Below are 23,456 nucleotides of genomic sequence, written 5' to 3' on the forward strand. Positions count from 1 at the left end.
AAATAATACACGACAAATTTGAATTACATCATCAGCCTCGAGCGAGTGTGTGTGTGATATCGCGTCGATCGACTCTGGTGGACGAGAGGATGAATGGGGTTGATCGATGGTCGTGTCTCTGCCAAAATGAAAATATGGGGTTGTTTACTTTGTTACTGTAAATGGTTGGCGCAGGGCCTGATGGTCAAGGTTGGGTCCCATGACGCAGCTGGAGCTCGAGGATTGCGCATGGTTGGCGCAATCAGCTCCAAGCTACAGCGAACCTACTAGGGTCGAGTCACACTACAGAGGCGTGAGAGGCTACCAACCTTATTAGCCCGAGGCATCAGTGCCCCACCGAAAAGGCGCTGGAACCCCGCCATCAATCCATTGATTGCTTGGAGAGACTAACAGCAGAATATGCACACCACTGCTCAAGACCTCATCGAGGTACTAAGTACCTACATCTGTGAGCTGCGTTCGAGTCACACTTCAACTCTTCCCCCAACCATCTATTTCAACTGCAAGCTCAGTTGCTCAGACGGCCATCTCTAAGTTTCCTTTCAGCTAAAACTCCCGCCACCTTTCTATCCAACATTAGTCTCCTCGTTACTCATGATGGGCCTGTCTCACTGAATCATCACAGCCTTCTAGGCTGTGATCAGAGTGACCTTCTCAACCACCGAAGGCCCCCAGTGACTCATCAACAAGTATTGTGAATGCCAATATGGCCTCGAGAACAACAGCACCATGGAAGCAGCCCAACAAGTCGCCCAAGAAGAACGATAATAGCTTTCCCGGCCTGAAGGCGCCTGGTCCAGCTCCCACCACTACGACACAATATGAGGAACGGCAGCAGAATGAGCTGCTCGTACTCAGGTCAGTCTTCCAGGAAGACTTCATAGATCACGAGGCTGCTCACCATGCCTGGAAGGTGAGCCAACAGCACTCAAGACACCCATTCCGCGGTCCAACAAGCTGACAAGAAGTCACCAACATGGACAGAAATCAGAACCTGCCTTTGATATCCACGTCAGGGCAACCCAGAACCCAGACTTTGCCTTGACTTTGGCCGTGGTGTTTACAGCCACGTATCCCAGATCACCACCACTTATCACTGTCAAGAACCATGATCACCTCTATGAGGGCACGGTCTACAAGATTCAGAGGCTGATCCAGACCAAGTCGAAAGCCTTCGCAGCGGAAGAGAATGAGCTGATTGTTGACTTGGTCGAGGACATCAAGGACGTCCTCGAGGACGCGGCAGCTCATCGGGCTGCTGGCCAGAAGTTGCCCTCCTTGGAGGAAGAGCGCGCAGTTCACGAAGCTGAAGCAGCCAAGTTCGCTCAGAAGGAGAAGGAGAAGGAAGACCGAAAGCAACGTGAGCTCCTGGAGAAGGAGGCGCTAGCTATGAGGGCCAAGGTAGAGAAGGAAGTGGAGTTGCAAAAGGACCGCGAAACTACCAGGGCCAAGCAGTCCCGGAAAAAAGGTCACAGCAGCCGATCACCCACGCGGTCTGCCGAAGACATTTCCAGCATCGAGCCCATCACTTTTGATGAGGTCTGCAACTGGACCGACGCTGCAGGCAACACCACCTCTTTCAGAGTTGTCACGGGCATGGTACCATATCGGCATGGTCCCATATCGACCGTGTGCGTTGTGCGACCTGCTCTCGCCGATGGTGATACATGCCCAAGTCTGGCGTTGAAACAGACAAAACTACGACCCAATGGCAGTGACAATGCCCAGTTTTTCAAGCAGAGGCAGGAACTGGAGACGAAGCTCAGGATCGTAAAGGATCTCCGCGGCTCAAAGAACTCGGAGAACATTCTGCAAGTGCTCGGCTTCCGCATCGAAAAGGACCTCGCTGCAGATGAAATGCCGGATTCCAGCACCTACACAGTCAGTGTCTTGACTCTGCTGGCGGAGAAGGGATCTCTCGAAGACTTGTTGGATCTTGCTGGCCAGATTGAGGTTGCCAAGGTCAGGTCTTGGTCAAGAGATCTTCTCGATGCTCTGAATTTCCTCCACAACAGCAATGTTGTGCACGGGGACATACACCCTAGCAACATCCTCCTCTTCCGCGAAAGCAACGGGAACATCGTTCCAAAGTTGGCTGACGCGAGTTTCCAGCGAGAATTGCACACCATACACGCAAAACGGCGTGCGATGGCTTCAATGAGGACTGCGAAGAGTGCATACTGGCTACCGCCCGAGATTGCAAGCCTATCTGAGCCAAGTTATACCTACAAGACCGATATATGGGATTTTGGAGTCGTCTTTCTCCAAATGATATTCAGCCTGAACGTGTACCAAAAGTACTCTTCTCCCAAGGTCTTCATGAACTCCGTGGCAATATCGGACTCGCTAGAGGAGCTGGTGTCCAAGTTCTTCACTTTGGAGCCAAAGAGGCGACCCAGAGCCTTCGATCTTGCGGCAAGTGAGTTCTTGGCGATAGATGCTCCTGTCTATGCCGAGAACTCAAATGCCATCACTTCTGGCTCGACTACCTCCTTGACCCGGGCTCTTTCAGCTGGGGCCCGACAAGACTCGATGATTCGTGCAGGCTCTAGATATCAAGAGGACTACGTGGAGGAAGGCCGCCTTGGGAAAGGCGGGTTCGGGGAAGTCGTCAAAGCTCGGAGAAAGCTCGATGGCCAGATATATGCTATCAAAAAGATCACACAGCGCTCCGAGGAAAGTCTCTCCAATATTCTTAAGGAAGTCAGACTCCTGTCTCAGTTGAGCCATCCCGCCGTTGTCCGCTACTATACCGCATGGACCGAAAATGTTCCTGATAGTTCCACCCTTTTGGAGGACAAGTCTACCGGGGAATTCAGTGATGATTTCTCCAATGGACAGTTTGATATTCAGTTCACGAATACCAAGAGTGCCGGACTGGACTTTGTATCCTCAAGCGGTCATCAGGACGGCGGCATAGTATTCGACGATGATTCAGATGAGGACGATGACCTTGGTGTAATAGATGAGGAAGATTCAGAGGATGGGGATGAGACAGCTTCGGATGACGAGGACGACGATGACACTATTGAGGACTTGGGGTCCAATAGTGTTCGCAATCTAGTCGAGCGGAAACGCCCTCGTAGGTTCAGTCAGCGGGGCTACCGTACGGTTATGTATATATCCATGGAGTACTGCGAGAAGAGGGTGAGTTTATTTCTTCCACATTCTACTTAGTAAGTTACCTGGTCCAGCTGACCGACCCTCACAGACACTGCGGGACTTGATTCAGCGAAATCTTTCGAAGGACACACAAGAAGCCTGGCGGCTCTTTCGCCAAATCCTCGAGGGCCTAGCACACATTCACAGCCTTGGTATTGTGCATCGCGATTTGAAACCCGAGAATATCTTCATCAGCGTTGGCCCTGAAGCTGTCGACAATGTCAAGATTGGCGATTTTGGTCTCGCCACCATTGGCCAGTTAGCAGGGGACAAGAACCTCCTGTCATCCAATGTCGATACTGTCGACGAGACCAGGAGCATCGGCACCTCTGTCTACGTTGCCCCCGAGGTCCGTACTGGAGGAAGCGGTTCATACACACCCAAAGTCGACATGTACTCACTTGGCATATTCTTCTTTGAGATGTGCTATCCGCCTATGCTTGGCATGCAACGTGCCGACGTACTGACGAAGCTCCGCGCATCACCACCAACGCTTCCGCTTGATTTCAAGCCCAAGGAAAAGACGCAAATCGAGATAATATTATCATTGGTCACGCACAATCCTAAGGAGCGTCCATCTAGCGTTGAGCTGCTCAAGAGCGGCAAGCTGCCTGTTCAGATGGAGAGCGAGGCGATGAGGCGTGCTCTGGCCGGTTTGTCCGACCCGAACTCTCCATATTACGAGAAGATGCTGTCCATGCTATTCAGCCAGCCGGTCGACCCCGCCAGGGACTATGCGTGGGACATGTCTACATCCGCTACGACAGCTGCTGACTTGATGAGGCAATACTCGGTCAGGGATGCATTGACATCAGTCTTTCGGCGGCACGGCGCTGTTGAGGTTCCAAGACATGGCCTGTACCCACGATCGTCCTTGTATAACAAGAACGTGGTTCAGCTACTCGATCAGAGCGGAACACTTGTTCAGCTGCCCTTTGACCTGACGATGGGCCATGCCAGATCGTTGGCCAAGAATGCCAATGCCGCTGTGGTGCAGAGGTCCTACTCGTTTGGTAATGTCTATCGCGACAAGACCAATGGTACTGGCGGAAGACAACCAAGCATGTTTGGGGAGGTCGATTTTGACATTGTGACAACCGACACACTGGACTTTGCGCTCAAGGAAGCCGAGGTAATCAAAGTCATCGACGAGATCATACAGGTCTTCCCCTTTCTATACTCACAGCCCATGTCTTTTCAACTGGGCCATTCGGACTTGCTCCATCTGATCTTTGACTTTTGCGGAATCGATTCTGGAGCTCGCCGCGCGGTTGCAGATTGCCTCAGCAACCTGCACATCCGCAATACTACCTGGCAAAAGATCCGAACTGAGCTGCGCTCACCCCTGATTGGTGCGTCTGCAACGAGCATTGACGCTCTGGAAAAGTTTGACTTTAGAGGCGAGTACCCGTTCCTTGCCATTGCGTGATGCAGACAGCTAACACGGCGAGTTAGACTCCCCCGGGAAGGCATTCAACAAGCTCAAGGCCATCTTCCAGGGGACTAATCTGTATCAGAAGGCCGCGCCGACAATCGCCCATCTCCGCGAAGTTGCCGAGTATTGTAGCAAATTCGGACTAACCCACAAAGTCTACATCTGCCCGCTTAATACGTGGAACGAAGTGTTCTTTTCTGGGGGGATCATGTTTGCCTGCCTGCTGGACAAGAAGACCAAGGACGTGTTTGCGGCAGGCGGGCGTTACGACAGTCTCATCAAGGAGCACCGTCCACGCATCGGGACCCAGTTTGAAGAACGCCATGCCGTGGGCTTCACCCTGAACTGGGAGAAATTGGCCCAGGCTCCGGCAAAAACGGGCAGCAAGGCGCAGTTGAAGCGGGCCATGGCCGACGACGAGGGCCACGGCGTCTTTGGAGCAAAGCGGTGCGATGTGCTGGTCGCTAGTTTCGACCCCGTCCTCTTGCGTACCTCTGGCCTCGAGATCTTGCAGACCCTGTGGTCCCACGACATCAGCGCCGAGCTCGCCAAGGACGCCCGCTCGCCAGAGGACCTGGCCATGAAGCACCGCGGCGAGCAGCACTCGTGGATCGTCATCGTCAAGCAGGACAGCCTCAAGATCAAGTCGCAGTCGAAGAAGGACACGCAGGACGTCGAGATGCCCGCATCGCGCCTCGTCCCCTGGCTCCGCGCCGAGATCCGCGAGCGGGAGCTCCGCACCCAGGTCAAGTCGCGCGGCGCGCTCTCGCTGTCTTCGGAGCCGCCGAGCGCGACGGCGGGGCCGGATCGGGACCGCGTCGTCCATGTCGTCGAGGCCTCGAGCCAGGGGGGCGGCGGAGGCAAGAAGAAGGGAGGTGGCGGAGGTGGCGGCGGCGGCGGCGGTGGCAAGAAGCACGACCAGTACGCCATCGCGGAGCAGGCGCAGGCCAGCGCGGCCAAGCTTGCCGACTCGCTGCGCGAGGGGCCCATCGCGGCCGTCGACGCGAGCGACCAGGCGCTCGACCTCGTGCAGCGCACGTGTCTTTCGGACCTGTCGAGCTGGCGGCGGGCCGAGCAGGGCGTCAAGGCCGAGGAGAGGCCGGCGGTGCGGGAGCTGCGGGACGTGCTGGAGACGTGGGCACGGGAACACCATCATGCCGGGGGCCCGCGGAACGCATTTGTGCACAGCTCGAGGACGGGCAAGTGTATCTTGTACGACCTCGCTGCCTGATTATATCATGTTTGGGTTCGGAGCCGGCCTCAGGGATGGGCGCACTGTTCCTATCAGGGTCTCTCTCTCCAGCCGACTCTGGATCGCTGCATGCATGAGGACGGAAATAGATAGGATGAACGGACCTTTCAACATGGGACACTAAATAGTAGTGGCACTGAACGGATAGGATGTTTTGCAAATAAGATACCCGTCGAACAAAGGAGTGCCCCTGTTGACAAATGCACGATGCTCATTCATGCACGAGCAACACTTTAACAGCCGAATATATCAACAGGAGCATTTGTAAATCTTCGCCGTTCATTTGATGGTTTGACAAGTCTAGAATCTACTGCAAAGGGGGGGGTATCCTGCTATGTACACCATTTGCATTTGTGATAGCACGACAACTAGGAGAAAAATGCAAGCGCCGAGCCAAAGGGCCCATCGTGCCGCTTCGCTTTCATGCAACGCCAACCACATGCGTTCCCTCACCACTCCGTCTCGACGAGCTTGCCCTCCGGGTTGTCCCAGTCAGCAATGAAAGATGCCGTCTTCGCTCGCTCGCTTCTCGCCGCAGCCGCAGCAGCAGGCCTGCTGTTGTTGTTACTGTTGGCCTCCCCGACGACTTCGTTCCGTGCTGGCTTGTTACTGGTGTCCTTCTCGTCGCCGCTGCTGCTGTTGTGCCGGATAGGAAGCTCCACCATCTCTGTAGCCCTCGGCTCGACGCCCGCCCCGTTCTGCCTGACCCCATTGGGCGCCTCGAGGGCCGCCGGGTACTTGCTGCCGCCACCGCTGGCTGGACCAGAAACAGATATGTCTAGCAACATGGCCGAGCCGCCGTCGTCGTCGTTGCTGTTATGGTGCACAAAGTCCGAGAAAATTAAGTCGTCCGCACCTCCAGCAGCGGCCGCCGTCTCCAACTCGTCGCGGTCGCTGAGATCACCACCCACAGAGGCCCGGTTTGTCGCCATCGAGTCGTCACTCCCCGAACGCTGCAGCCGCTTAGGGGGCGAGGCTGGAGTGCCGATCGACGCACGCTTACGCGCCTCGCGTGCTGCCGTCGCTGAAGAAGGGACTTCTTCGAGGAGCTCCTGCTTAAAGAGGCGGTTGTCGAAGCGTACAAAAGTGCGCTGAGCCTCCGTGAGCGGTAGGCGCTGTGCTGCGAGGGCGCGAGCGTCGGCATAGACGCATATCGGCGTGTCCTCTCGCGAGCATGAGGTGAAGTGCCGCTGAACGGCCTCGAACGTAGTGACTTCGGCTTTGACAGGGTTCTCCTCGCTCGGGAGGTAGCCGAGGAGCCACCACTTGTCCTCCGGAGCCGTGGTATCTTCGAGCTCGATAAGATCCGGCTCAACATGCTGATGGACGTAGACCGTGTCGGGGTTGATCACGACACCCTGGAGGTAGTACACCTGCGTCGGGTGCCAGTCTAACTCGTTCGAAGGCACTGTGTAGCGCGAGCTTAGCTCGTGAAGGAGCTCCTCGCATGTCTTTTGTTCGCGTTCCAAAACTGCCAGTTTGTTAGAGTGATTGCATCAATAGCACCAAGGCACGGACCAAAACACATACCTTTGAGCTTCTTGTTGATCCCGGCTATCTTCCTCTCGTGAATCGTTGCACATGCTTCATGATGCGCGGCGAATCTCTCTTCCTCGTCGGTGAGCTCGATGAGGTGATCCACGACCCCAGGGCGATACTCAAAGGCCTGGTCGGTATCTTTCAGCTCCTCGTGTCTGCGCCACAGCGCGTCCGCCCTCATGCGAGTGATCTTGCCCTGGTGCATTCGAATGCAAGCCTCGCTCAGCTGGCACCTATCCACCCACTTCCCCGTGCTCGGCTGGCACCACTTGGTGATCCTCTCCTTTGCTATGGCGGCCTTGTTGAGCGTCTCGTAGACCTGGCCTATCTGACGTCGCAAATCGGATACCCGATCGTTGTTATCCTTGAGGTACCTGTCTGCGTACCAGAGTTCCGGGATCTCAAAGCTGGCGAAGGAAGTCTGTTCCTCGAGGGTGAAGCGCATGGTCACGACCGCTCCTGGCACGCTGAGAGCCGCCCGCCTCGATTGCCCCATGCGTTCTTCATCCGAAGGAACCATGCTACCCCATATCATCTGGTCCATCAAATTGTAAAGGCTCAGCGGCTGGCCCAGCTGCCACTCGGGAATCCTGACATCGAATAGCGCTGCGGCCTCCATCTCACGCTGGTCTTCGGGGACTGTCAGATCCTCGACCCCGGTGAACAGTGGGACAATCTCTTCTTTCAGACCGCCGTTCTCATCTATATTCGCTTGCTTTAGCGCGTCAAAAAAGTCCCTGTCAAAGTCGTTGCCCCAGGCTTGGGCACGCCTAATGTCGATCAAGACGTCTGCTGTGCCATAGCTCCGATCTGTCAGGTCCAGGAAGGCCATGAGGCGATGCAGCTCTTGCGAGAACTCGGGTCGAACATCAAGCCAAGGGTTGTCCGGCTGCGACAACTGTCCGGGGAGTTCGATTCTGGTGCCCTTGTACCAGTCCGAGTCATGTCCATACGTGTCGGCAGGCGCACCAGAAGAGAGGAGAGCATTACGTGCCACGGGTATCTCATGAAAGACGGTCAACAGGCCGCCGAGACGGTGCCTGCTGTCACCGACCTGCCGGCAGCGTAGGAAGGCCGGGACGCCCTCCACTCGCTTCCTACCAGAAGCCCCCGGCTCTGGTGACTCGCTGTTCAGAGGTACCATTGCCCACTGCGCCTGGTCATATTCAGAGCGGTTGGCAGGCCCAAAGTAGGGAAGAGTGGCGTCGCCGTTGGCCAGCCCGGTGGCCGCCGATTCGGCCAAAGCCCGTTGCAACTCAACATCTTCCTGCTCCCGTATGCTGGGCATGCCGCCCGAGACCTGGTCGTTCGAATCCGCCGGTCTACCCAGCGGCGAATGGGTTCTCGAGGGTGGGCGAGACGGGGGCAGCTGTTCCACATGCGACGGCGACACGCCGTGAATGATGTGCTCGTCGCTCGGAGCATCGATATTGAAGGAGGGGATAGTATCGATAGGTCCATCTCTGGGCACTGCGAACATGCCTTCGTCCCATCGATGCCTGCTACGGAACTAATGACCGTGTATGTCAGCAAAGGAGTTAGGGCAATGGGAGGGGGGTTGAAGCAGGAATCGAAACGAACCTTGGCCTCGTCATTGTAAAACTCTGTTACCACTGCTTCCACATTGCAATGCTTTTCCTAGCAATCAATACTTGGTCAGCCTGATGCGAGGACGTAGGAGGGAGTAGAATTCTACAGCTTGTGACATACCCTTAGTGCGGCAGCAACCAAGTTTCGATCTGATCCAGGATCTAGAGACGTGAACTCGCAGACCTGCAGAATGAGGTCCTCGGTCGGCTCCATCTCCTTGATCTCAAATGCCCAACCCTTGCAAGGTGACGAGTTCGTGATTATGTAAAGTAGCCGGTGCAACTAGGCGCCATGTCATGGACTGGGCAGGAGGCGGAAGAGTGGACGATCGGCGGCAGCCAAAGATTCACCGTAATCGGCAGCCAAAAGGCTCCAGCATAAGGATCAGCGGGCAAATGAGCGAGCTAGAAAGAGAGACAGTGTGTGTGTGTGTGTGCGAGAGAGGGAGAGATAGAGAGAAAGTGAAATGATTACAAAGCTGCCTTGATGCTATGCAAGAAAAATCTTGGGGAGTGTGTAGTAAGCCGCTGCTGTGGCTGCTGGTGCTGGTGCTGCGAGCCAGGTCTACAGACAGAGAGTTGGGATGCGATTGTGCAACAAACTTGGAGGTTTGGTGATGACGAGCTTGCCATCACATGGCAGAGCGGCGGGGGGTAGAATCAGCTACCTGACCTAAGGTAGCGCTAGCAGGAGTTGAGGTAGTACAGCGGCTAACGTTGATTAGGTACCCGGGCCACCCTTCCAGCCTCAAGAACTGGGCCTGTTCTGGGGATAAACAGTGGGGGTCAGTGCTGTCACTCAGCGACCTGGAACTACACATAATCCACCAGATCACTCTGGAGTGCGCCCTCGCTGGAAAGATGACATCCATGGATGTCTCCTCTTACTCTGTGACCATCATGAACATCCGCTTGCATGTAAACCATGTTGATATATCCCCGCATAAGATCTGCAGGCCAGATCATGTACACGCCTGTATTACACTGTGGACTATGTCCTTTGTCCTCTCAAGTAGGATAGCAGGTCATGTTCTAACTAAAGGGAGGGGGGGAAGAGTAGGGAAAGAAACCAAGTAAAGTCAAAAGCCAAAAGTTGCAAGCAATCAAGTAAGCAGAATGCTATACCGTCTGTCAGAAAGTCCACCTATGTTGGTTAAACAGAGACGCCTGTCGCCTATGGAAAGTGCATGGTCGAAACGCCGTCCTCTCAAAGGTGTATCACACCAAGTCCGCTATGCATATAATCAATCGAGTCGAGTCGTGGAAGAAGGGAGACGCCTCCCCTTGCCTTCTTGTCGTCAAGGTGAAAGGGGTTAAGTCGGGTTTGGGCCCTGCCAAGCTCGGTTCCTTCCAACCGCCTCACAGAGGCCACCATGGTCGTTGGGAGGGAGCCGCTGGCTCAAGACTCCTCGTCCTCCGAGGCATCCTCCTTGTCTTCCTCAAAGTCCTCCATCTCATCATCCTCGCCTGTGTCACTGCCGCCAAAATCGAACTCTTCATCACTCTCAGCCCAGAAGGCATCGTCATCCTCCATCTTCTGAGGAGGGGGCGCATCGAAAGTCGCCGGCATGACAAAGCCATCGGGCATGTCCTTTTGTGACTCCTCTACGGTCGCCTTGGCCTTGGCCTGGTACTTGGCCCGGTAGTCACGGTATAAAATACCGGCGTCGACGTTGGCGGGGGAGCCGATTTCCGGGTCATCGAGGAGCAGAAGGACGGATCGCAGGACCGACTCGACGCCTTGGAGCGGCGACCATCGCTCGCTGGCCTCCTCTCCCGACATGTTGTCGTTGCCAGGCTTGTGGAGGATCGAGATGCACAACTGTCCATCTGGATAGACGTTGGCGTGGTAGACTGGGGTGAGGAATCGGAACTTGGGCGGTGAGTAGGGGTAGTCGTCGGTGAAAGTCATCTCGGCCTGCGGCACACGTCAGCAGTCGATCGTGATGGAACACACAAGGGCCAGCCACTGACCCTCAGATAGGCACCATAGAAGTCGCTGTCGGGGTTGATCACAATGAGCGCGAATCGCCATCGGAAGAGGTTTGCCTGGTCAGGCTGGTTTGGAGGTCATGGTCAGCCACACGTCACATCTGGAATGGAAGGAGGCCAGGCGGGACCAGACTTACATCGATATTGACCCATTTCTCCTTCTGGAGGTCTCTGAGTTCCGTCATCAGGCGTTGTTTCGCGCCGCCAGCACGAGAAGCCATGGCTGTGCTCTCAAGTGGGGATGTCCCAACCGGGTCCTTCAAAGTGAGAATGGAATGGCGTTGAGGTGTGCAGAATCTGGCCTGTTTTCCGCCCTGACCTTTTCTTCTTCGCTTTGTTCCTTTGGTGAGAAAAGGGGAAAAGGAGAAATATGCTTCCACGCGACGGTCTGAACAAAAGAGATCCGAGCGATCGTATGGAAGGGATTGCAGGGTTGAGTCAGGTTACTGCGTTTCCGGTTTCCAGTGGCGCGTCGCCGATGGCGGGGGCAGATTCGGTTTCAGGGACGTCAAGGCCTTATCGGAAAGCACGGACAACTCGCGGGCGGTGTGTTTGAAGCGCAGTGACTAATTATGAGCCTTTTGGGAGGCGAAAAGCACCCCAGTCTTTTTCTAGGTAAGGTATTTGTAGTGTGCCCAAAATAGTTGGGCTGTCAATAGGCATGCAATTGGCAGTACTGCCCACCTCACCAGCCTACCGCCTACCGCCATTGTAGGTAGTGAATAGGTACCTACACAATAGCTTGTTGCTTAGGTACCACACCTTGGAACTGTCTAGAATTCATCCCGAGTTTGGCTCCTAGGACTTGTAAGCCATGACCACCCAGTGGTTAGGTGTGTGGACATGCGGAAATCACAACCAGAATGTCAAGTTGAGGACAGCATTAAACGGTTTCCCGAAAACGGTTGAACCCCGGCTGCACCAATGATGTGAGCACCGAACCAGAAAAATCTACCTGGGTAACTGTACTACTCCGTACCTGGGTAGTTCCCGAGGCTGACGGGGACGCCGGAGGCCGCGGCCAGGCACGATTCAAACATCACTGATCTTGTCATCCTTGGCACCCATAACCTGGGAGATGACGCCATTGGATAAGAGGAAGCGACTGTTCTTCCCCGTCTCCAAGCGGGTTATCTGCTTCCTACATATCTAGTGGGAGAGAAAAAACATGTCAAAGCCGTGGGCGTGTGGAATACTGGGCCATTTGGCCAGACAAAAACCAGCAGGACTGAGAGAAAAATGATAAAAAGCTATACAATTTGTTTGATGATGATGTGATGCTTCGGTATGCAAGGTTCAACACTGGCAATCTTACATCAGAATACAATCGGCGTGATATCTACCCAGTGTGGTAGCTATCATGCCTGCCCCTGCCGACTCTTCCTCCATTGCATACGCCCGTCCCTCGAAACCGCTTATTTATTCGACAATCTCTTCTCCTGCCAGCGTGACTCAGTGGTATGTGCAACCCCCTCGCCCGGCCTTGCCTCCATAGGCCCATCAAAGGATAGCCTCGTCCTCAAGTCAACACCCGGAGGAGGTCGCCAATCTCTCGAGCAATCGCGCATGCGGCATAGGTAGTCTGCCACATGCGCGGCCAGGAGCTGCCCAATTAGTTGCCGTTGAGCTGAACACCGTCCAAGGGACTAGCCGGACCGGAACGCTTAGTTCTCAGGGTCAACGGGAATGGGTACTCGTCAGGATCCTCCTCCTCGCTGTATTGGAAGTCAGTATCATGGATGATTGGACTGCAGTGTAAGGTAAGGGGAACACTTACGGAAGCTTCCAGGCAACATAATCCTCCGTGCTGAGTCCCTCGCGACCCTCCTGCAGGCTCGCAAAATCTCCCGGGGTCATCATGCCAGTGCGGTCTCGGGGCGAACCGGGCACGGAGAAAGGACGTGAGATCTTTTGCTCAACTCCCGGGATAAAGTCCTCGTCTTCGTCGCCGCTGCTGAAAGAGTCGGGGTACGCTCTGCGCAGTGCCAGCTGTCGGGCCTTGACGTATTCCATGCCCATGCGCTTCCAGTCGAGCAAGTCGCTGAGACGCTCGGTTCGGTTGCGTTGGTTGATACGCTGCCGGCGACTCTTGGCACAGAACTCAAACATGAATGAGGTGAGCTGGTTGACCGAGTCATCGACGCCTTTGGTCCGGCGGTCCACAATGTAGATACCATAGTCGCTCGAGTTTTCAATGAGCTCCTCCATATAACAGCCGAAGCCGGACAGGTTGGTGGTGATGCTCGGGACACCCATCACAGTGCACTCGGCAGGTGTGTAACCCCAAGGCTCATAGTAGGAAGAGAAGACGCCCAGGTGGGTTCCCCGCACAAAGTCGTCGTAGTCCATGGGCAGGACAGGGTTGGCCGAGTTCAGGAATTCGGGATGGAAGACGACCTTGACACGATCGGAAGGATGGTTGAAGAGCTGGACGCGGCGGATCTGGTTCAGGATGGGGTCTTCGCTGTCATTAACCATATTGTGCGTCACGATGGGCGGCAGACCGTGCCGCTTCATGGCGAAGAGGCGTCGCCGAAGCAGGACACGATCCTGCCCCGTGATGAGCTCCTTCTCGTCTGGCAGCGGATCGCCATCGTGCCACTTGAGGGACCTCTCAAATATGCGACGACCAATGCCTCTCTCAATAACGTCCACGGTATCGCGGAGCGATTTGATCACCGCCTGGCCTTTGAGTGCCTCCACCGTAAGTGAGGATGTCTGTGCAGGCATGATGATGAACGCGACGACTGTCGTTTTGCTGCCGGCGCTCTTGAGGCGATGGTTGAGACGGGCCAGCCCTTCGATGAACATGTCGACGCCCTTGTTTCGGAACTCGTAACGGCCAGCAGTGAAGAAGTAGAGGGTATTCTCGGGGTCGAAGTCGTAGTGGCCGTAGAAATGACCTCGCACAAAGTCATGAATCTTCTCCTTAGACTGCTGGTGCAGATTCTGAAACTCATGCATGGCCGAGAACTTGGTCACGTTGAGGCCATTGGGCAACACACCATCTGGCTTGCGCTTCAGGAGATGCTCGCTCTCGTAGGCCGTGATGTGGGAAACGGTGGTGAAGACGTCGCAGGAGTGAGCAGCGGCACGCTCGATGCAGTAACGGTGGTAGATACCGCGCTTTCCAGCCTCGGCGTCCACGTCGAACCACTGCAGGTTGTTGTAGAAATCGACAGAGCCGGCGCACAAATACCTACCGAGAAGGGTTGCGTGAGTAGTAAAGATGGTGGTGACATCAATGCGGCGCTTCTTGCACAGCGGAAGTGCTACACCGGCGAGCCACTCGTGAAAATGAGCAATCACGGCTTTCTTCTTCTCGTGGCAAACAAACTGCACGTCGGGTCAGCGGCGAGAAGTCTGGAGGCCAGCCAGGCGGGCGGGGGCCTGGGCGAATCGGAACCTACCTCTCCCAAAAACCAGGCAACAAGATAGCCAAACACGATTGATTCGTTGGTCTCGTCGTCACCCGGAGGGGAAGGGATCGAAGCCACGTTCCACAGGTCGGCCTTCCACTCATCCATGTACTGGTATGCCGTTTTCGTATCGATGAGGAGAACGCGAGGAGCGCCTTCAATGAGCCAGCGTCCGTACAACATGCCGATACCTCGCTCCTTCATGGCATTGATACTAGCAGCCAGCTCGGGGGTCGTTGGTTCCAGCTCTTCGACCTCGACCGCAGCCTGTCGCTCGCACATTAGCTTGCGTCACCAAAGGCGACGGTTGGAGAAGGAGTAAGCGAGCTTACAGACTGGTGGTTGAGGGGTCCGATAAGGGTGTATCTATCTCCATACTCGGCGGTCGTTACGGGAGCTTTGGACTTGATGACGGAATAGATGCCTCCCACTATGGTAGGGTTAGGTTATATGTTCACGCGATCTTCTGGTGGCCTCCCAACAAGCTATCACGTACCTCGATGAGCGACCTCAGTGGCAATCTCGAAGAGGATGTGGTTCTTGACCTCACGGGCCTCCCGAGTATCATTGCGCTCCTCTCCTGCCATGGTGACAAACTAGGGGTTCTCCAAGCGAACTGTGAGATTGATGGTCAGCCATCAACGGAATACATAGCAGGGCCACTGTGTTTGGTCCATCTCGAGCAGTGCTCAGTAGAGCATATCATCGGGATGCGCATGGAGATGCCAAGGGACAGGAAACCTCTGCGATCGGGCGAAGAAAAGCGTCTATAGGGCAGAGTGTGGTAGAGCTTACCACTGGAAGAAACTTTGCCACAGGGTACCTAGATCGCGAAGACCAGAGAGGTACCGGAGCTATCTCTGAGCCTTGGAGCTCTCAACAGCTGAAGAACGAATGAAGAATCACAAGGAGGATTTGAGGTCAAATATGATACTGTGCGCCACGGACGAAACACAAGCAGAGAGGGCTTGAGAGGGAGGTGGACAAGCACAGGATCGAGGGAGAAGGGGATCAAGTTTGTGACGGGGTGGGCAGAGAGAATGAGCGCAAGGAGGATGGCGTGAAGACTATCATCTGGGCCGAAACGAGGAACAGGCGACCACGAGGTGATGGTGGTTGGGCAATTGGCACTGGCAGTGGGGAACAGCGGGCTAGCCGTTTGGCTCTCGAGCTCGACGCTATCAGAAAAAAAGGTAACCTAAGCCGGGATGGTTGACAGGGTCATGGCGGTAGGCGGGTTTGTACGTCGAGACGTACAGCGCACTACGGGGGTGCCGCAGCTGCAGCATCTCCAGACCGGCCTAATTGCAGCCCATGGAGACCGCCCAAGACGCACTAAGCGCCCACTAGGCGGCATTGACCCGGTACCATGGGGGTACTTCGCGATCGGTTGATCTTGATTGTACGCAATATTCATTAGCGAGAAAAACTCCTTTTCCAACCGTATCATGACACCCCAAAAAAAAAACCTTCCTTCCCCCCAACAATCTACTTTACGTGAGGAGGGAGGCGCATGATCGGGCCGGCAAATGGTCAATCCAGAATTCAGAGCAGGCTACAATCGCCGGCCGTCGAGGGAATTTCGCGTGTCCCCTCGTGTCGTTGTCGATGTTGTCGTTGTTGCCATGAGCAGCTTTGCCAAACATTCTTGGGCAACAGGATCAGAAATAAAATCATAATGTTGCGTCATTGTCGCTGCACATACGATCAAGCTAGCTCAGATCATGTAGCTTCGGGTACCTGTCCTTGGAGCTATGGCCCCCACAGTTCTCCTGCACATGCTGGAATGACGACAGTGAATGCGGGGTTGGTTCTCGAAGCAGCAAGCTCTGTAGCATCTCATCTAAATAGAGTAATGAGGTGTACGAATTTTCTTGATATTTTGACAACATGGGCATATCCAGCTATCAGCCTCCTCTAGGCAGCTTTATTCCCTACGCTGGACAGTGCGATATTGTATTGCGCAACGCCGCTTAACACTGGTCGGGCTGCAGAGATCTGACATCCGGACAGTTGGGATTTGGAGAAATATAAGAGTAAGCAAGGCACACTGACAAAGGTCAAGTCGAGTCCATAAGTACATTATGTACAAGTAGGTACAAGAAGACACAAGACAATTAGATCGTTTTCTGATTAGGTAATTGCGCATTCGAAAAGGTTTTTCTGCTTCTCCGAACCAGATGGCTGCCGTCCCGCTAAGGGCTGAAAGAATTCTCCCAGCTTCGGTTGACCAATGCATTCAAGACATCTTCAATGCCATCGGAGGGTTTGTAGAGAGCTGGCATCACACTCGAATGTTTTCGTCCCTAAAGAAAGTAAAGGGCCAGTAGATAGATGGTACCTCCTTAGTGGAGAGATATTCACAATAGGTGGCCGTGTTGATTATCAGTCGCTGTTGCTCGAGGCTGGCGCATCTTCACCATACCTATCACAAAGTCAGAACTGAACGGAACGCCAACACCATCTGCGGGATCCGACTGAACTGGCAGGTGAGAACTTGCAGCCCAGCAGTTGGATAAATCCCAATCACGTAAAGTGGCCCGGGTGCGGATTGTCGACATGCTCCAATTACTTGTACCGTTCACATTTTCTATTGTCCCCCTCCAACCGTCCGAACGCATTCTCTAAATGGCCTGACTCGTCACCACCGGAGCCGGAGAGACAACGTGCAGTTTGTCAGACATTAGAACAGCAGCTTCACAAGAGAGTCTAGGGGCGGGCCGAGAGTATATGTCACAGTGGTGTTTGTTTTGCTCCCCCTGGCGTGGGGAATTCAGCTCAATTCAGCTCAAACAGGTCGAGCTAGTTACGGTACTTCATTTTTGATGGGTTCCTAGATGCAAAGTGAGACATCTGCAAGGTTACTATTTGAGGCCAGCGATTCAGACCCGGAACCCCAGGAAACATGTTCAACGAAACTGTATTGCTCAAGAAAGGAACCGACTTCCTTCGCAGCGAGCACGCTCACAGCTGATACCCACATGTTCGCCCTTAATTGTTACTTGTCATCTTAGAATACGAGGTTAGCGTAAGATCCCATAGTCGAGGCTTCAGATTATCTTTCTCTCTGTCAGTAAGGACAAGAAGGAGCAAGCACTAGATGAATTTCTAACGAGTAAAAGCCAGCCCTGATGTAAGTGAGCCCTCCCATGTTTCCATGTTTGCAGACACTGTACGAAGTACTTACCTAGGTAGTCAAGTGATGGTCAGATTAGTTGACGGACTGCTAACAGAAGTACTTGGCTATCCATCAAGCCCATCGGATTTAGGTAGTGGGATAGCCCTTCCGAGTTCCAGGGCAAGGATGTGACAAGGATACTGGTTGTTAAGATTGAGGTAGCTCCTGATGAACTTCCGTCAACTATTCAGACGCCCACTTGGTAGTTCAGGGTTGGTCTTGGCTGGGGAGGTTTGCTGCAAGGCCAGATGGCACATGACCTCCACTCCATCAGATTTACAAGCAACCAAAGCAAGCTAGCCATTTTAATGCATGTACTCACTGTAAAGTTAGGTAAGGTACCTAAACCTGGGAAGCACTGAGCACATAAATCCAGATCCAATTCACCACAAACATCTACAGAATCGCGCGACATTTTCCAACCTCGGCAGATCTCATCTTGCACCTTGCCTTCTACCCTCTGGCCTCATCTTCAACCCTGGCAAATTTCCCTAGAGCATCCCGATGCCTTCAACCCGGAATCACTCACGACTGATACCTTCGATGACGTGACTATTCTGGCGAAGATTCCTCTGCGCGTTCCGACCGCTCCTTGACCTGCGGCGCATGTGTAAGACGAGCTTGGAGCTTTTCAAGTAATGGGCCGATACAGACTTGATCGTGCACAACCCTCATTTCCTTGATCGATCATCGCAAGGAGAGCGCGTCGGGCTGGTAGCAATCTTGCCATGCGCAGCAGGAAAACAACAACGATGGAAAGGCGGGGAGCGGATTAGCCTCATCCCATCCCATCCATCTGCTCGCGGTGGTACAACGGCCTTGTCCCTTTGCAAGCGACGGAAGGCTGCAAGAACTTGAAATCTGGGCAAGCCTTGTCCTGTGAGTGATGGAGCTTTGCCGCAATAGTCCAGGACTCCAGATCCGACTGCCAAGAACCCGGATCAAAAGTGCATGCTGCCCTCGGCGATTCTGTGCATCACATGCATAGAGTCATTCTCTCGAGGTTCTGGCAGCGGCGAAATGAAGGTCACGAGAGCCTCCTGGATGAACTTCGTTCCCATACTATACCATCAAGCCTCTTGTCGCCTGGACAGGGTGCGAGGAGATTTGCAAAAGCGGCGCGACGAGGGATTGCCACAACACGGTGCTCCGGCCGGAGCATTCACCGTACCGAGCCGCCTGGGTACGGGCTGTCGACCAGCAGGGAGGACCAACAGATTGCACTCCATATGCTGTCCTCTTTGCTGTCCACATACGAGCTGACGAGCGGCTCGCGGCACGATCGACTCATTCTCTGGTTCAGAACCTCCCAACAGGCCTCAATCCTCTGTTGCAAAGGCTTGGACTGGTACCAACAGTTGGCACGATACGTGAAAACCGTTACCGTAGAGCGCATTGCCGCGCGTCCCGTATGTAGCACTACAGCCTTGACTGCTCGTGATGAATGTCGCTTCGGGATCGACCTAAAGGACAAGGCCGACAGCCGCAGGAAGACGGGTTTCATTTTGTTTGTCTGGAAATACCCAGGGCCGTATCGTGGCGGGACAAGCGTCCCTTATCCACTCCATATGATGATATTACCGGTGCAGCTCGACTGGGCTTGATCCGGTGCCTGCCAGCCTGCCGCCTACTTCCAAGGTTGCTTGACCTAGTAAGGTAGTGGTAGGTTCTGGCTATCACCGTTCGACAAGCTCCAATCGCCACGCGCACCTCAACCACCTTCAGTTTGAATCTCAACAACACACCGGCAGATCAAAATCACTCACAGAGCGCAAGTGCCAGTCCGAACCACACGAGGCAAGAGAGAGCTGCACAAAACCTCCCGCCCTCCCTCGACCTAGCCTGGCCAAGTCTGGGCCGACATCTGCCATACCTACCTACCTAGAAATTCTTGTCTTTCTCTTCGATCCATTAACTACCCCCCGGGGAAGGCCCTTTACCCTTTTGACACACCCACCACCACGCACCGTTCAGTTCCTTCCGCTAAAGTCAATGCCTAGCTCGCACTGACCAAGCCAGCCTGCCCGGCTCGATCTGTCAAAGAGCCAGTAGACTCATTGACGGCTATCCGCATCCTTCGACGCAGGACCTTGGTCCGCTGTTTTGTCGGAGTCGGGAAAGCTTTTGGTCAATAGCTGCTGTGCTTGCAAGACTCCAGGGCAACTATCAGCGACACTTGCGTACTTAGTAGCTACAGCGCTCTGGGTGTCGTGGACCGCTCATTTGGGCTGATTTAGCTGATGCTCGCTGGCAAAAGCGCGTTTGTTTTAGCGGCCCCTCTCCGCTGATAATCCTTGTCCGCCCCCGGCTGAGGTACCGCCTTGTCCAGCACTAAAACTCAAATCGACTCTCGTGCCGCAGATGGGGACCTCGCAATATCACCATCCTCGCGATGTTGCAATGCCAGAAGACGACCGCAAACCCGGCGATGCCCTGAGAGACAGAGGCAGGGATGGTCGAGGCATGAATTCTATCCGAACGCATTCTCCCCCTCCTGCTTCTCATCGTTCAACGGGACGCGATAGGGATAAGAGGAAGGGTAGCTCCCAGGATCCCTCCGTCCACAGGTCTCAGCCTGGTCCTCCTCGACCCCGACACAGATCGCGAGAACGCAGCATAGACCGTCCTAGGCGCTCTGGCCAGCCGCGCTCACCGGAGTTCCGGGGAGGCCCCAGGGATCGCGAGCTCGCCCTGGACTCTGCTCCGTCCCAGAGTGCGCGCCACGGGCCCTCGCATCGAGAGATAGGCGACCGCCACGATAGCGTCGGTCGCTCAATCGGTACGTCACGCGAATCGCCGCACTACAAGCGGCCTAGGAGTCCCGGTGTATCGGCAGAGCCGTCCTCATCGAAACGCTCAAGGAGGAACGACAGCCCGAGAAGACCTCGAGAACGCCTTCGAGCGGCTGCCCAATCACCTCACCATCCCCGCCGCCCTTCACCATCTCCCCAGCGTGCTCGATCTCCGTCTCGTCGCGAACGACGGCGCGCCAGAAACAGAAATAGAGGACGGAACGCTCGGGATCAGCAGCCACCCCGTGGTCGCTCGCGCTCTCCAGCCCTGGCTGGAGGAGACGCAACAGACGATAATCCCAACCTTCGCCCACTAGGAGAACCACGGTCACGATTCCGTAGTCGGTCACCACCACCCGCATCCCGAAGACGATCGCTCTCAAGGCATAGGTCTCCTTCCACATCGAGGGGTGACCGGCAAACTGCGTCCTATCCAGCTTCACACCGCAAGCCAAGCCCGGATCCCGACTCGCGTAGACAGGGGTCAGTCTACCCACCGCCACGCTCTCCAAGAGACCGTAAGGAGTCGAGATCCAAGCGACGGAACAGGAAGAGGGATCATTCGAGGGCATCGAAAGGTTCGGAGTCTTTGTCTGGGGCAAATATCATCGAGGTGAACATGACTGCACGGGGAGGCTTCCGCCCAGGGCTTGGCCCTCAGACGCATAATGCCGCATACCCTACGAAAGGCCACTATGGAGGATCGCACGACGGTCGACGCGTCTCACAATCATCTGGCCATGGGACTCCTAACTCCTCCTTCCAAGGCTCTCCACCGCCCCAGTCGCCGTACGGCGGCAGTCAAGGATGGGGCGGGCAGCAGCAGCAATTCTCGCCGCACTCGTAAGTGTTGATGCCTGGCCTGATCTTTATACATGAGTCTCATTATACTTATACCATCGTGCCCACAGCCACTATCATTCGTCTTATGCCCAGGGTCATTTCTCGCCACACGGCCCAGCAGGCCAGTACCCTCAGCCTCATTCTCCCTCCGTGGGACCCCCAACGGGGCCCAGCTCACAACAATACCCGACGGGACCGACCCGCGGTGCTTATAGAAGTAGTCCCGCAGGTCCTCGAGGGCCTTCCTTCAACTCTTCCCGATCAGCGCAACGAGGCAACGCTCTAAAAGGCGGCCAATGGCGATCCAACTCCCAGGGAGGCAGCGGCCAGAGCAGTCCTATGCCGGCATCTGCTCAATCCGAAAGCGGCCACGCTTCTGACGTCGATACGGCAGTCGCAAATCATGAAGATGACAATCCTTTCAGGCCTTCCAAAGATCTTCAAGTCGAAGATACGGGCAAGGGAAAAGCAAGCGCCGAAGATGAAATGCCGCCGCCAGCTCGACCCCCTCCGACTGGACCGCAAGGCTCCAAGTTCAGCTTCGCTTTCAAGGCAGCCTCGAAGCCTGCAGTGGCTACACCGAAAGCCGAAATAGCTTCAAAATTCAATTCCGCTCCTCAGAGACGCGAGGACCTTCGCAACGAAGATAAGGACCGTAGGGATTTGCCTCGCAGTGTCCCGACTGAACCTGCTTCATCGCGGGCACGGTCTGAGTATCGGAGTCGGCCCGATCCCCCAGCACCTCCCAGGGCCCAACAACCACCGCGAGTCCGCAAGGTCAAGAAGATCATGAGACGCCCTAAAGCCCGTCCGTCTCTCCCCGATGATCTTGCTGCCTCCGAGTCAGTCTTCTTCCGAAAGCCCGGGAATGAGTCGGTGGTAGGCTCAGGCACGTACGGTAAAGTTTTCAAAGGTCTTCATGTCTACACCAAGAAGCTTGTCGCTCTCAAACGTATACGGATGGAAGGTGAGCGGGACGGCTTTCCTGTCACGGCGGTCCGGGAGATCAAATTGCTGCAGTCTCTCAAGCACATCAACATTGTCAAGCTCCAAGAGGTCATGGTCGAGAAGAACGACTGCTTCATGGTATTCGAATATCTGTCTCACGATCTGACCGGGCTCCTGAACCACCCAAGCTTCAAACTTGATTCTGCACAGAGGAAGCACCTAGCCAAGCAATTGTTTGAGGGCCTGGACTACCTCCACCGACGCGGCGTTCTCCATCGAGACATCAAAGCGGCCAACATCTTGGTCAGCAGCGATGGCATCTTGAAACTTGCTGACTTTGGACTTGCTCGGTTCTACGCCAAACGCCACCAGCTCGACTATACCAACCGCGTTATTACTATCTGGTACAGGTCGCCGGAGCTGCTTCTAGGCGAGACGCAGTATGGACCAGCGGTTGACATATGGAGTGCGGCCTGCGTCCTGGTGGAAATTTTCACCCGCCACGCCATCTTCCCCGGCGATGGTGGTGAGATTAATCAGCTCGAGAAGATCTACGCTGTTCTGGGCACCCCTAACCGTACGGACTGGCCGACCCTGACAGATATGCCTTGGTTTGAGCTCCTCCGACCGGGATATAAGAGACCCAACCTGTTTGCTGAGAAATATCGGGATCGGCTATCATCTGCCGCCTTCGATCTACTTGCCGCCATGTTCCGATACGACCCCGCGAAGCGTCCAAACGCCTCGGAAGTCTTGGATCACCCCTACTTCACCGTGGAGGAGCCCGCCCCACGGCAAGCTACAGAGTGAGTGATATACTGCTGAACAACCTTTCTTTCGGCTCTCCCCAAGCACCCCTCGAGTAGCGCTAACGCTTGAACTTTTTCCACGTCTAGGCTGGCAAATATCGATGGCGACTGGCACGAGTTCGAATCCAAGGCGCTGCGGCGAGAGAACGAGCGCAAGGAGCGGGAGGCGCGCCGAGCTGCTGCCAAGGAAAGCGGCGGAGGTGGCAAGGATAGAGAGAAGAAGCGCGCGGCCGACAGCCTCGAGAACCACCGCGACACGAAGAGGCAGCATATCGATGTGCCCCCACCTCCTCCGCCTCCTCCGCCTCCTCCTGCTGCTGCCGCCGATCAGACCTCGGAACCCGCCCCGGCAGCAAAGAGCGGCTGACACAGAGTCTTTTTATCAGTTGTATGCGCAACTTCAACCAGCTTTTTTGGAAGGAAAGAAACGAAAAAAGGGCGCATTGAGTTTACATCCAAAACAGGTCTTTTTGAGAGACAGAGGATAGGAAGGCTGGC

The 23,456-nt window shown here is 55.0% G+C and overlaps 5 protein-coding genes across 5 annotated transcripts; 2 read left to right on the top strand and 3 right to left on the bottom strand.

The window, feature by feature from the left end:
- Positions 1–706: 706 nt before the first annotated feature.
- On the top strand, positions 707–5,828 carry E0L32_001789 (uncharacterized protein; the record flags this gene model as incomplete). The annotated part of the gene is made up of 4 exons (XM_031135906.1): positions 707–913; positions 985–3,147; positions 3,212–4,514; positions 4,618–5,828. 4 exons carry the CDS (start codon positions 707–709, stop codon positions 5,826–5,828), a joined length of 4,884 nt encoding a protein of 1,627 aa, XP_030989925.1.
- Positions 5,829–6,298: 470 nt separating this feature from the next.
- On the bottom strand, positions 6,299–9,191 carry E0L32_001790 (uncharacterized protein; the record flags this gene model as incomplete). The annotated part of the gene is made up of 4 exons (XM_031135907.1): positions 6,299–7,320; positions 7,380–8,898; positions 8,970–9,026; positions 9,099–9,191. The coding sequence occupies 4 exons, from the start codon at positions 9,189–9,191 to the stop codon at positions 6,299–6,301; spliced, it is 2,691 nt and encodes an 896-aa protein (XP_030989926.1).
- Positions 9,192–10,376: 1,185 nt separating this feature from the next.
- E0L32_001791 (uncharacterized protein) lies at positions 10,377–11,190 on the bottom strand (the record flags this gene model as incomplete). Its single annotated transcript, XM_031135908.1, has 3 exons — positions 10,377–10,895; positions 10,952–11,035; positions 11,107–11,190. 3 exons carry the CDS (start codon positions 11,188–11,190, stop codon positions 10,377–10,379), a joined length of 687 nt encoding a protein of 228 aa, XP_030989927.1.
- A 1,391-nt stretch (positions 11,191–12,581) lies between these two features.
- E0L32_001792 (uncharacterized protein) lies at positions 12,582–14,975 on the bottom strand (the record flags this gene model as incomplete). The annotated part of the gene is made up of 5 exons (XM_031135909.1): positions 12,582–12,684; positions 12,747–14,305; positions 14,380–14,655; positions 14,721–14,818; positions 14,885–14,975. The coding sequence occupies 5 exons, from the start codon at positions 14,973–14,975 to the stop codon at positions 12,582–12,584; spliced, it is 2,127 nt and encodes a 708-aa protein (XP_030989928.1).
- Positions 14,976–19,966: 4,991 nt separating this feature from the next.
- On the top strand, positions 19,967–23,325 carry E0L32_001793 (uncharacterized protein; the record flags this gene model as incomplete). Its single annotated transcript, XM_031135912.1, has 3 exons — positions 19,967–21,201; positions 21,270–22,955; positions 23,046–23,325. The coding sequence occupies 3 exons, from the start codon at positions 19,967–19,969 to the stop codon at positions 23,323–23,325; spliced, it is 3,201 nt and encodes a 1,066-aa protein (XP_030989929.1).
- Between the last annotated feature and the right edge of the window lie 131 nt (positions 23,326–23,456).

The sequence above is a fragment of the Thyridium curvatum genome (genome assembly GCF_004353045.1).
Source record: "Thyridium curvatum strain D216 chromosome Unknown NODE_7_length_750237_cov_83.650653, whole genome shotgun sequence".
Lineage (NCBI taxonomy): Eukaryota > Fungi > Ascomycota > Sordariomycetes > Thyridiales > Thyridiaceae > Thyridium > Thyridium curvatum.